Raw genomic sequence first — 13,521 nt, 5'->3', positions numbered from 1 at the left:
AAGGAAGGGAGGGGAGGGCCTGCTGCTCTAGTTCCTCTGGAATCCCTTTTCCTATATCCTAATTCCTGTCCAGACTGACAGACTGAAAAAGTTGGACAACTTCCAAAGCAATTTAGGTGGGACCAAGAGAGGAGGCAAAGACAGGGGGATGGGAACAGAAGAGAAGAAGGAGGGCAAGGTAGAAAGGAAGTCTGGGGTCCAAGCTTCCAGACTGCCTACTGCCCTGCCTGAGGGTGGCAGGCCAACACTCACAGCCACCCACCAGGTCAGACTGTCACATCCTGCCTTCAACATTACAGCCACCACCCGTATTTTCAGGCTGGAGCCCTGAGAAAGTGCTCAGCACATAGTGATGGTTTTTATTACTCTTCGGTTCTGCAGACGCAGTCTTATTTATTGGGATGATTCCATTATTTCTTTTAAACTATTTATTTGTTAAATAGGAAATACATTTACTTGGCTTTGAAAGTATAAAAAAGTATTCAGTGGAAAGTCTTTTCCTCTTTTGTTCCCCATTTGACCCAACAGGGAATCAGTTATTAGTTTCTATTCATCCTTCTCGGTCTTTTTCTTGCATATACAAAACAAAACATATATACATTATTTCCTCCTTTAAAAAAACACAGTTGGAAGCATAATGTTTACACTGTTTCGTATCTTGACTTTTTTCACTCCACAATGTATCTTGGAACTCTTTCCAAATCAATAAATGAAGAACTTTTTTATTCTATTTTACATAGCGTACTATTCCCTTATGTAGATGTGCCTTTATCTGCTTAGTCAGCTCCCTACTGATGGACAGTTCCATTGTTGTCCACCTTTGGACGTTCCCAGACCAGCTGCAATGAGACCTGTGCACATGTCATGTGTGCAGGTATATCTGCAGGAACAATCCCTAGAAGTGCATTTCCATACAGCCCTTATCAAGACACCAACCTCCCTGTGTGGTCACACTGGCTCTCTTGGCAGCTGTCCTTTTTTATTTCTGTCACTTGGTGACTGTGGTCAGAATTTCACCTTTTCAAGCCTCACTGCCCCTCTCCCCAGTGGCTTTCCCACAGAGGCTTTTGGCTTCTGGGCACTTGCCACCTCCACCCTGGGTGGGGTCTGTGCTCTGGCTGTCAATCCACCCAGGGTGATGACTCCTTCTCCCTTCTGCCCCCAAATCCTGGGCATTGGTGGCAGCTGGAGGGAACTGGCTTTTTGGACCTCCACTGTTCCAGCCTCCAGGCCTCCTGCCAGATGCTGCCATCTCCACTCCCCTGCCCTCTTCATTCTGGGCCCCAGTCAGGACTCCTTTCTTCTGATCATAGAATCATGTTCTAAGATCTGCTCCTCTCTGGCCTCAGATTTCCTACTTTATTGCCTTGAATCCCCCAAATCTAAGTAGCCCAGCTTTGTGGGAGGATGTGGAGGAGGGAAGATCAAGCAGAGCCCCTTGTGAGAGGCATGAGATGATGGCGGAGCCAAACTCCTGGCTGAAAGCAAGTTCCTCTGTAGCCTGGGAACCCCAGGGTCAGCCCAGATCTGTGATGTCAGCTCACGTGGCAGGTGGCACCATTTGGGGCTAACCTAGGCTGAGATGAGCAGCAGCCTGGGCAAGGCAGGGCTGTGCAGAAACACGATGATTATTCTTGCTGTGAAAGGCAATTGCCCACATTTGGAATTATAAACAGAACGCAGTAGTTAAGAGCCCTGATCCTGGATCCAGGCCGTCCAGAATAGAGGATGCACTGCTCACACGTACCTCTCCAATCTCATAAACAAACAGGTGGGGGTGGGGCAGGGGAGGTGAAGTCTCCTGGCAGGTTGGATCAGGCATCCTCAAAAATGTCAAGGTTGGAGAGGAGAGCGAAGAATCTCACCAAGGCGTCCTGACTCATAGTTGGCTCCAAATAGAGCATGGGCCTCAGGAGCCCCTGTGAAGTGGCGCCAGGACATTTTCTTGGTCTCTGTCTCCAGCACAGCTATCAGGATACTTTACAAATGAGGAAACAGAGGCTTAGAGAGATTATCAGTCTCAGACTAATAAGTGGTGAGAACATAGCTTAAACCTAGCTCTAAGACCTGTACTCTTTCTGCTGCACCTAGATGCCACTACGACTCCTGCCCAGTGATTATCTACCCTCTACTCATGCATTTCCAGTGATGGGGAGCTCACTACCATTAAAGTAGACTATTGCATCTCTAAGGGACAGCCCTGTTGGACCCTTTTCCTTCTATAGAGTCACAGAAGTCCAGTCTCTTTACAAATTTCAGGCTCCCTTTTGCCTTGGTCTCTCTCTGCTCCAGGTCATCCCTGTAGAGATTTGAAGATGGAGGCTGTGTCAACCCCGAGCCCTTAATTCTCCAGGCTGACAATCCCAGACCAGTCCTTTGTGTCTATGGGACACTGCCCCATCCCTCCCTATATTCCCTGTATTAATTAAGGTTATGTTTAGTTGTGAGTAACAGACTCCCCCACCACCAAAGAAAATTCCATGAGAGTGGCTTAACCAAGACTGAAGTTTATTTCCTTTTCACATGAAAGTCTGTGCAGGCAGTTCAGGATGATACGGCTCCTCTGTGATCTCAGAAATCCAGGATCCTTCTCCCCTGTGGCTCTGCTGTTTGTGAAGCTAAACTCAAACTAGCAGAAATTCAATTCAACCTACCTTAAACAAAAAGGGGAATATCTTTGGAATGTCTGGGAAGTCTAAGGGTTCCAGTTTCAGGCAGAGCCAGAGGACTTGACACTGTTACTAAGCTTTGTCTCCTTAGGGTGTTTTTTTTTTTTTTTCCTGTGGGTGGGCACTGATGTCCAACAGCTCTCTCCACATGGCAGGAAGGCTGGCTGCTGGCAGTGAAACCTATGCGCTGATCTTCTGACCCAAAAGGAGAAGCACCCTCCCAGAGCCCCGGAGTCCTTATATCAAATCTTATAGGAGGAGTGATTGGCTCAGCTTAGGTCACTTACTCCTGCTTAGACCTATCACTTGGCTTTGGACTCACAATGCTATGTTTGATCCAGCCAGGTTGTCTGGCGGCTCCTGGAGGTAAGTGTGAGGGGCGCAGAGATTAAACAGTATCATCAGGACCACATGGAATACAGGAGGGGAGGTTTTCCCCAACAGAGAGGGGAGACATCCCAAGACTGAGCATGTTCAGCTCATCATGCTAAGGAGATTGAGTTTTGTCTTACAAGTGATGGAGAATTCCCTGAAGATTTTGGAAGGGTTTGGCTGGTTTGATTGGTCAGAACCATTTTAAAAGAAAGAAACTGAGGCAGACAGCATGAAAGAAAAAGCCAATGACTGCTGGCATCAGGGATCATGGAAAACTCTTTCCAATGGGAACATGTGCTCCTCCCTTCAGGAATGGGACTGATGGGGGAGAAATAATGTCTGTCCTTAGAGAACACATATTTCTAATTGAATGTTGTAAGATAACTTTCTGGGAAGTCCCAGAAAGAGTCAGAAATAAGTTATATCATTCATTCATTCATTCATTCATTCATTCATTCACGTATCCACATATCTAACATTAATTGAGTACCTACTATATGTTGGATTTCATGCCTGGCAGGAGGTAGAGTGTTTAATAATGATGGTTATCATGGTGGGGAGCACTTACTGAGCTTCTTTCAAAGTTTCAGGCACTGGGCTAAGTGCCTGATATGCATTCTCATTTGATCTCACAATCACTCAGTGAGGCAGGTACAACTATTATCCTCACTTTGTAGAAGAGGAACAGTGATGACGAAGACAACATAATGCCTGTTCTCAAGGAGCTCACAGTCTCCAGAGGGTGGCAGACTAGGAACCAAATCATGACAAGAGAGGGAATTAGTGCTTTTGTTGCCCAGAGGCAGGGCCCCTCCACAGCCTGACCAGTGTGGGATGCTGTTGGGGGAGGCAGCTCATAGAGCTTGACATTTGAAATGGACACAGGATTAGGAGTGAGCCAGGCAGGAGTGAACTGCATGCAAAGGTGAAGAGGTAAGGAAAAGTAAATCAGTTGTGAATACAGCACAAGGGTTGGAGACAAGGCTGGACAAGGAGGCAGGGGCCAGTCTGCCTGGTAGTCTGTGCAAAGAAGCACACGTCTTGCAGAAGGAAAGCCCCTCTGAGAAGGTCTCAGGCTGCTGGACATGTATCACTGGAGCCGCATACAAATTATATACAAATCACCCTCCCAGCTTCTCCTTTAACTTTCTAACTGCAGGCACCAGAGGCCTGCTCCTGCTGATCTGAGGTCTCAGCTGCACCCTGTGTGTATGTATTAACAGTCTCCCTCTCCCTTTCCAGGGCAGAGGAAAGGGTGGTATTTGCCTGAATTGAAGCTGTTCCCAGCCCCAGTATAAGACACTCAGCCAACCCCATGAAATTTGGAGCCTTTCAGAGTAGCTTGATTTGGGTGAGTGCTGGGGGGAAGGAAGAGTCTGACCTCCCAGGGCAACTTTTCCCTGCCGTCCTTCCTTACTGCCCCGTCCTGGAGCAGACTCCTCATCCCTGCCCCAACACACACACACACAGACACACAGACACACAGACACGCACGTTCCTTCTTGCATTTGCCCTCCCCATGCAGGTAAAAGGGAGAATGCTCTGGGCTGGGAAATGGGAGTCTGGGATCTAGTTTCACCTCTGCAATCAATTTGCTGTGTGACCTTGGGCAAGTCAGTCCTCGGTCTGGGTCTCAATTTACCCATCTTTGAAACTAACTTTGAAAACCTACAGTCCAATTTTGGAATAAATGACTTTCATTCTTTACTGGTAGTGGCAAGGATGAGGGTGGTTGGAGAACACATCCAGCATGGAATGCAAAGGATGAGTGGAGTGGATGGACCAATGGTCTCTTTGGAGAAAGGGAGGCAGAAAGCAGGTTGCTAGTGCTGTTAGCTCTAGAGTCGAGTTCAGGCTTTAGGTTCTGAGGAGCTCAAAGTAGGAAGACGGGAAGATGAATTGGGCTTTCAAGAAGGCTCCTTTCTGGAGAAGTCGGGATTCTAAGCTAGGATTTGAGGCCTAGGTACGGACTGGGAAAGGAAGCAAGTATGCACAAAGAGGAATCCTGAGGTAATGAGTCTCTGGATGATTTTCAAAGGAGTGGGTTGGGGAAGGGACACTGGTCCCCGACCTAGTCATCCAGTTCCTGCCTCTTCGTGTGGTTTCGAGGCTCCTCCAGGGGTCGCTGTTTCCCAAGAATCCGTCACCAGCGTCTTCGCGGCAGGGACGGGACTCCCGTGGTCCCCTCGCTCCGCTTTGGTGGGGCTTACGCGGCTCCGCAGCAGCTGCAGCGGGCTCAGGCGCCGGCAGTATTTCCTCGCCTGAGCGGGGACTTATGGCCTCACCAGTTACCCTGCCTGGGGCTCCGAAAGGCTAAATTCGCGCGCGCGCGCGCGCGCGCGCGCGTGTGTCTGTGTGTGTAGCGTAGGGGACCAGGTTCACGTGGCTCTGCACCTCTGGCTCCAATTCAGGGCTGTGGAAGGCCGTCCCGTTCCTGAGGCACTGCTGCCCCAGCAAGCTGCGCGGAATTGGTAGGAAGGAGTTAGCGCCGTTAGTCTTTCCAGCTTCTCCACAAAAGGCTCCTGTAACCCCTCCTCCCTCTCACGCCACGGCGCAGTCCTCTGCCCAGGCTCACACACTCACATCCTCCTTCCCCGCCGGGGTCATGCCGCGGCCCGGAGCGGGTCTGGAATCCCCGAACAAGTCGCGCCCTATCAGGCCCCGCCCGAGGTGAAGCTGTGGTCCTGGCTGGCGAGCCTTCCAGGGCTGTCCCCTGCACAGATGTGCGGTCGGGAGGGGAGGACCCCGCAAGGGCGCCGGTCGCTCAGGGACATACTCGGGCACAGAGCCACTGTGGCCCGGAGGCGCAGAAACACTCGCGTGGACCAGGAACCAGGACGTACTTAGCAGAGCATTTAGACCTGAGGCCCACGTCCCGACACACCTGGAAGCGTCCCCAACTCCCCTGCCCCAGCGGCATATCTCATAAGCGCATGGGGCCTGCCTTGCCGCAGTTGCTGAGAAAGCCGGCGTCCCAGGTCGGGTGCTTGTGGGAGCGGAACTATTTCCACCTTCTCCTGAACCTGCAACCCTCTTCCCGCGAACGAACAAGAGTGCACAGGCTTCGCAGCGCCCTGGTCCGGCCACTGCGCAGTGAAGGCGCTTGAGGGTGCTCCTGCGAGCCTCCACCACATAGACCTGGGGCAGTGGCCATGCACACGGGAAGGGGAGAAAGACATTTCCTCCGAGAGGTGTAGAGGCGCTGACCCCTGAGCCGGTGCCTGGGCTGGGCAGGTGGGCTCAAGGTGAAAGTGGACACACCGGAGGCCCTGCCATTTCTGTGCTTGCAGAGAGGCCGGCCTCTCCCTAAACTCTTAACCCCGAGTCCTGCTCCCGCGTGTGGGGAGCCCCGCCGCATCGCTCCTGCAGGTCACACGATCTGGAGTCTCCCTCTTCCCACCCGGGGCCAACGGAGCCGATCGCTCTTGAGCAGGCGAAGATCTGGAGGAGAAAGGGGTCGGGAAATGGACCCACTGCGGCCGAACAACCATCTCGCTCCAGAGCTGCGGCCCCGCGGAGGGGCTGGAAAAGGGGGTGGCTGCGCGGGTGCCGCCTCTTTCCCGAGGCTGGCTGGGTTTGTGAATAAACTAGAGACGTGTGCAGCTGCGGGGTCCTCAGGCGGCACTATGCAGCCGGGCTGCACCGGGGGCGGACCTCTGCGCTCACCGGGCTGGAACCGTGGAAAGGCCGCGGAAGACCTTCGCGCCGCAACCCTGCCTCTAGCTAGCTCAGCGCCACTCTTGGCCGGTTTCGCAATTGACTTAATTATATTCTTATAATTATCCGAGAGCCCTCCTTTCCCGCGAGCTGGGGAGAACAGCACGTCGACAGGGACCAGAAGGGAAGGGAGGAGCCATAAGGGAAGGGACGCCATCGGTAGCAACACATTGCAATAAACACGAATCGACTTCTCCCCGGTGCTCCGAACATTTTTGAGGGGATAACCCCTAAACACGCCCCCCCCCCCCAGTGCTTCATTCCAATCGTTTCTGGGTTGATCGAGGGAGGTGGCTAAATAGTGAGACAGAGGAAGAGGGAGGCCGGGAACTACCAGTGACACTATAACCAAGACCCGCAGTCAGTCACCTTCTGCATCTTGGAGGCTGCAGGCATGGGCGCTAGAGCCCAGGCTTCCGGGGGAGCATCCACTTTTTCGTGGAGGGGAGTGGCAGACAAGACTCGAAGACGTCAAAGAGGCTGAGCCTACAGTCAGGAAAGACTGGAGCCATGGGAGAATGGCAGGAAACTAAACGAATCCCGAATGTGGGATGCCCTTCTCCTAGCCTTAGTGCTTCTACTCCTGGCATTGTTAAAAATCAAATTTGCCCAGAGTCTTGGGATGGCTGAGAGGCTCCCAGAAACACTTCTCCCACAGGCAAGAGTGGAGCTCCAACAGGGGTTAAGAAGAGTTATTTGGTAAATAGGAGCCCTAGGCTGGGAGTCTGTATACATGGGTCCAGCCCAACCCAGGGCCCTTCAGAAGCCTAGCAAGTCACATGATCTCCTGGGCCTCAGTTTCCACTCCTAGAACAACTGTGTGTGTTCTGAAGAATCTGGTTGATTCTTTAAGAATTCCATGTAAGCAGGGGTGGAGGGGGCGTAATCCCCTTCCCTTGACCTGGGTCTCAGGAGCACAGAGTGTGCAGCAGGGCCAAGCAGAGGTGGGGGATGGTGGCTGCAGCTGCTCCATAGAGTCTTTTCTGGAGCATTAGAACCAGGATATTTCGTCAGTAAATGCCTCAGTCAGTCTTACCCTGAACTTGGGCAGGGGGCTTTAGCCTGGGGAACCAGGAGAGTGCTGGAAAGGAAAGAAGCTACTGGTTCACATTTGCCATTTTAAAAATGAAGACATTCAGAAAGTGAGATGGAGCTGAAATGATGCCAGTGCTGTTTTCTCTCCACTTACTTAGACATTAGCAGAGCTGAGCTGGGTTGGAGCTGGGGTGTGTGTGGTGGATGATGTGGGGTGTCTGCGAGTGTCAGAGAGAACTCCATGTAGTAATTAGCAAGCTTGTTGTAGGCACAGGTTTGCCAGGTAAAATAAATCTGCTAAATTCAGCAACCCTGGAAGTGTGAGTCTATTTGGACTCATGCAAAATATTTCTCTCCAAGGCCTTTTTTTCTTTTTTCCTGGAGGGTCCTATCATCTGGAAATTCTGATTCCAGGGCCACTGGTCCCTGTCTAATTTCCTGGCCATGGTTTGAGGACTGGACCTCTTTTTCTCCCAAGGACAGTCTACTTATGCAGACCCAGCACACTCCGGGGATCCCTTTGGTCTGAGGTCCCAGAAGAGGGGGGGCAGCAGACTTGCTCTCATAGGATATGAATATCCAGACCTGCCTTCCACTCTTTCTGCTCTTAGCTAGATGGCTGGGGAGGATGCAGAACCTTTCATGAGAATTCCGTGACAAGAGTTGCACCTGGCCTTGCTCTGTCATGTTGCAGAAGACTAGGTGATTCCCTGCTCCTCCACTCCGGGTGTCTGTTGCCCAACCTGTGGAATACACTAGGTTGGAGGCTGCTGTTGGATAAAAGGGAGATTTCATCTACCCTCACATGCCCTACTGAGATGTAGCCTACAGGGGCTACAAATCCCCTCCTGCCCGCTCCCAGGACTTAGCTACAGGGGACCTACTCAGCATAGTGACTGGAGAGGATTAGACAGCAGCAGTAACCCAGCCGAAGGCTAGTCCAGGGTTTGAGATCCTGGTGAAAGACTACACTACCCCCAACCCCCTTCTCTCTTCCCAGGAGTCAGCAAAGTGCCCTCAATATCCTCTTTGTAAGTAGTCTATAGTAATATGGCTACTTTTACACATTACTTATGACATGGATGCTTTTAACCTCACTTTTACAGAGGAAGAAACAGAGGTGCAAAGTTACAGAAAGATATTACAAAGCGGGTAAGTGGTGAAGCCAGGACTGGGATCCCAGCAGCCCGGCTTCAGGGTCTTTGCTCTTAACTACTATATATAGAGCAGGAAACAGGCTGACAAGGGAAGTAACTTGCTGACTGTCCTACAGCCTGTGACAGCTGAGCGAAGCTGGGTCTCGGGCCTCGCATACTGGACCTTTGACCACTGCGGGGCGCTGTTGGGGCAGCAGCCCATCCATCCGCTCAGTACTTGACCAATTCCAGTGGCCATTTCCCCTGTCACCCCCAGAGGTTGCGATGGACCCAGTCTGAGCTGGAGCTACTAGTTGCTGGGTTCCTGGAGGGAGGCCAGGGGAGAAGGAGGCCTAACGGCATGGGCAGGAACCCAGCTGGTAAGAAAAAAGGGCACAGGACCAACACTGTGTGCACAGGATCCTGAAAGATGAAGGCAACACTGGCTTGCGTCTGAGGTCAGGGTTCATTGAGGGAGGTCTCCGTGGGGGTCCTGCTGTCTGTATAGCCTACAAGTCCAGCCAGAAAAGGGTGGGGGAAGGGTGGGGGTCCTGCCGTGCGTCTGATGGTGGGAGAAACGGAGAAACTGAGTGAGGGATTCTCAGATTCACGAACAGACATCCAAACAAATGCAGGGTTTCCGTAGGAAATAGAAGCAGAGATTCACCGAGGGTGAGAGAAACACAGAATCACAGAGCCTGAGTTAGACAAACGGATACCAAGACAGAAAAAGGTCGGATACAGGCAAACTCAAGAGAGATGGACGGGCCCGCGCTCCCGAAATGCGATCAAAGCGCCCCAAAGAAGCTTGGGGAAGCGGGCTTCGGGCAGGCGGCGCGCTCCTTGGGTCTCCCCGCACACATTACCACATCTGGAGTCCTGCGGCGAGGCAAAGGGATGGGTGGCTGGGTCCTGGCCTTGGAGGGGAGGAGAGGGGCGCAGCCGGAATCTCTCACCTCTCCGAAGACCGAGGCTGAGAACGCCAAGTTTGCTCCTCGCGATCACTCAAGTGCGTCTCCTCTTGGTCCGGAAGCCACTCCGGCTCCGGCAGGCCCCACTCCGGCGGCGTCGGTCCCGGCGTCTGAGGCTCCGCTGGCGCGCCAACTGCGCTTCGGCCTTGGTGGCCCGGGCACTGCCTTGGGGAGATAATGGGTGGGGACTCTCGCTACTGCTCCGGGCTCCTGCTGGCGTCCCCGTGAACCTTAACATCCAGGGCTGAGCGCACTGAGGGCAGCGGCTCCAGGGAACTGAAAGTTTGAGGAGTCTGCGGGGAAGAGGAGGACCCGCCTCTGGCCACCCGAGCCGCGCTCCCGCGGCGGCGGCTGTTTGTTCCCGCCGGGCCCCTCCGCCGAGGCACTCCGCCCGCCCCGCCCCGCTCAAGGAGCTCCGCCCCAGGCTCGCGTTCTTCCGCCTTTGGCTGCCGCCAGGCGGGAGGGGCTAATCCCTCGACCCCCCACCCCCACCCCGAGGGGGAACTGGGGGCCAAGACCCGCAGGGTAAAGGGAGGCCTCAGCTCCTTCCGCCCGCGCCCTAGGAGCGGGCCCGGACTCGGGCTCCCGGGGAAGCGATGAGAGCTGCCAGTCGGGTGCTCACTGAGAGGTGAGAGCGGCCGAGTGGGCCACGAGGGGGCGCTGCGGAGCTGGGGTACACCCCTCCCTGCCCGCCTCAGTCCCCCGCCCCCTCCCCGCCCGCGCGCAAAACACACTCGCCCCAGAGGCAGCGCGGCGGAGCCGGAGCCGCGACCGGAGCGGAGCCGGAGAGCGGCGGCGGCGGCGGCGGCACCATGACCCTGGGCAGCTGCTGCTGCGAGATCATGTCCTCCGAGAGCTCCCCGGCCGCCCTGTCCGAGGCCGACGCAGATATAGACGTGGTGGGCGGCGGCATCGGTGGGGGGGAGCTCCCTGCCCGCTCCGGGCCCCGCGCCCCCCGGGACGTGCTCCCTCTCGGCCCCGAGCCTCCACCGGAGGAAGCCGAGGCGGACGCCGCTGAGGACGAGGAGGAGTCCGGCGGGTGCTCGGACGGCGAGCCCCGAGCTCTAGCGCCCCGTGGGGCGGCGGCCGCAGCGGGAAGCCCTGGGCCGGGCGCTGCGGCGGCTCGCGGCGCGGCGGGGCCCGGGCCGGGGCCGCCGTCGGGGGGCGCGGCGCCCCGGAGCCCGCTGGTGAAGCCGCCCTACTCGTACATCGCGCTCATCACCATGGCCATCCTGCAGAGCCCCAAGAAGCGCCTGACGCTGAGCGAGATCTGCGAGTTCATCAGTGGCCGCTTCCCTTACTACCGGGAGAAATTCCCCGCCTGGCAGAACAGCATCCGCCACAACCTATCACTCAACGACTGCTTCGTCAAGATTCCCCGAGAGCCAGGCAACCCGGGCAAGGGCAACTACTGGACGCTCGACCCGGAGTCGGCCGACATGTTCGACAACGGCAGCTTCCTGCGGCGTCGCAAGCGCTTCAAGCGGCAGCCGCTGCCGCCGCCGCATCCACACACGCACCCTCACCCCGAGCTGCTATTGCGCGGCGGGGCTGCGGCGGCGGGGGACCCGGGCGCCTTCCTGCCGGGCTTCGCGGCTTACGGCGCCTACGGCTACGGCTACGGGTTGGCGCTCCCGGCCTACAGCGCACCCCCGCCGGGCCCGGCCCCACACCCGCATCCACACCCGCACGCCTTCGCTTTTGCCGCGGCCGCCGCACCTTGCCAGCTATCGGTACCCCCAGGTCGTGGCGCAGCGCCTCCACCCGGACCTCCGACGGCCTCTGTTTTCGCGGGCGCAGCCTCGGCTCCAGCCCCTGCGCCTGCTCCAGGCACAGGGTCAGGCCCGGGCCCCGCAGGCCTGCCCGCCTTTCTGGGCGCGGAGCTAGGCTGCGCCAAAGCCTTCTACCCCGCTTCCCTGAGCCCTCCCGCAGCAGGCACAGCACTCCTTCGCCAGGGCCTCAAGACGGACGCGGGCGGCGGTGCAGGCAGCGGGGGCGCCGCGGCCGGGCAGAGGCCTTCCTTCTCTATAGACCACATAATGGGCCACGGTGGCGGCGGGGCAGCACCCCCGGGCGGAGGCGAGGGCTCCCCAGGATCGCCTTTCTCAGCGGCCGCGGGTCCTGGGGGTCAAGCCCAGGTCTTGGCCATGCTGACTGCTCCGGCCCTGGCTCCAGTGGCCGGCCACATCCGCCTCTCGCACCACGGGGACGCGCTCCTGCCCTCAGGGCCCCCGTTTGCCAGCAAAGTTGCTGGCCTCAGTGGTTGCCACTTCTGACCTTGTCGGGTTCTGGGCCACTTAAACCCGCACTCCTCAGTCTCTCCTGGGAGCTCCTGCGGTCCCAGCGGAGCTCCGGGAGTCTATTTATGAAGAGTCTCCAGATCTTGGGCCGGCGCGCGTGACTTGGCACTTCAGACTCCACGCTTAGAATCTCTCCGATAGTTGGGACGAAGCGGGCTCCATCGCTCAGGGAGAGGCCCTGCTCTATGCGACGAGGTCGCTAGCCATGATCCAATTCCAGTTTGAGCAGTAAAAGGGGGAGGGGGAAGTCTTCGCTTTTTCCCAGTCTCTGCGCCTCTCGGCAGCTGCCCCGGAAGAATGCTTTCTCGGAGAGATGCCTGCCCAGGCCCTGCAGATCCCGCCAGCAACACCAAATGCGCAGAGGTCTCCCTTTCTGCCTCTCCCTCACTCCTTCCCCAACTTTGAGGCCCTGATTTCCAATATTTTAATTTAAAGACACCTATTATCTGCTTTGTGCTTAAAAGAAAAATTCACCCCCCCCCCGCTTTTCTCCAAGGAAGTTCGTTCTCTTGGAAGCCTAAAGCAGTGTCTACACAAACGAAGCTGAACGGAGAGGTGAAGCAAGGGGTCTCCACAATCCCTTCGCAAACCCGGGATCCCAGTCCTTTGAGGAAAATCCTCCCTCTATTGTGTTGGGTGCTTTTGAAGGAACTTTCCCCCTTCCCCGTGGCCGGCTGGGTCCAGCCATCCAGGGCCTGCAGCCCTCTCAGGGGTCTGCTCTGTCCCAGGCCCTGGGATATTTATTGTAGCTAAAGGCAATGAGGTCGGGGTGGGAGAGGAGGGTCTGGGTCAGGGACTGGAAAGGTGGGGGTGGGGTGGGCCAGGGCACATCCTGTGGCAGGGGGTCCTGTAATTATGTGTAAATATCTGTACAGCGGGCTGCTATCTGCGTTCTCTGTCCTGGGTGTGCATTGATTTAGACTTCTCCGCTTGGGGAGACTCTGTGAAATCATCTGATGGTTTGTGTGGAAGAAAAGAAAGACCTGTCTCTCCCTACCCCCATCGGTGTCAATTGAATAAATGTACATTAACTCCAGCAGTCACCAGCTCTCTCTGCTTGCCTGTACTCCACTTCCCCAGCTCGGGCTCTCCCAGAAGACCCCCAGCTCCTAGGCAGAGGGGAGTGAGGAAGGGCCCTGGGCAGCCCAGGCCGGCAAAGGAGGGCTTGGGCTTATCAGATACAGGGGACACTGTGGCCTTGGCCATCAGCTGTTAATAGGGCCAGGATTCTGGGAAGCCTATGGCCCCTCTGGCACTTTCATTTTCGCTCTGATCCTAGGAAGGTTTCTGCCTGGGGTTCCGCAGAGAGGTTTTGTTT

General features: G+C 55.8%; 1 protein-coding gene across 1 annotated transcript; it reads left to right on the top strand.

Moving 5' to 3' along the window:
* The first annotated feature begins 10,626 nt into the window (after window positions 1–10,626).
* FOXD2 (forkhead box D2) lies at window positions 10,627–13,242 on the top strand. Its single transcript, XM_072975788.1, has one exon. It carries the CDS (start codon window positions 10,716–10,718, stop codon window positions 12,177–12,179), a length of 1,464 nt encoding a protein of 487 aa, XP_072831889.1. The 5' UTR covers window positions 10,627–10,715; the 3' UTR covers window positions 12,180–13,242.
* The last annotated feature ends 279 nt before the right edge of the window (window positions 13,243–13,521 follow it).

The sequence above is a fragment of the Vicugna pacos genome, chromosome 13 (genome assembly GCF_048564905.1).
Source record: "Vicugna pacos chromosome 13, VicPac4, whole genome shotgun sequence".
NCBI classification, from domain to species: Eukaryota; Metazoa; Chordata; class Mammalia; order Artiodactyla; family Camelidae; genus Vicugna; species Vicugna pacos.
The sequence above is the reverse complement of the archived record's forward strand: the minus strand, read 5'-3'. Positions and strand labels throughout refer to the sequence as shown.

Coding starts and splice junctions, on each gene's coding strand:
- FOXD2 (XM_072975788.1), top strand. CDS start 10,716: ATGACCCTGGGCAGCTGCTGCTGCGAGATCATGTCCTCCGAGAGCTCC.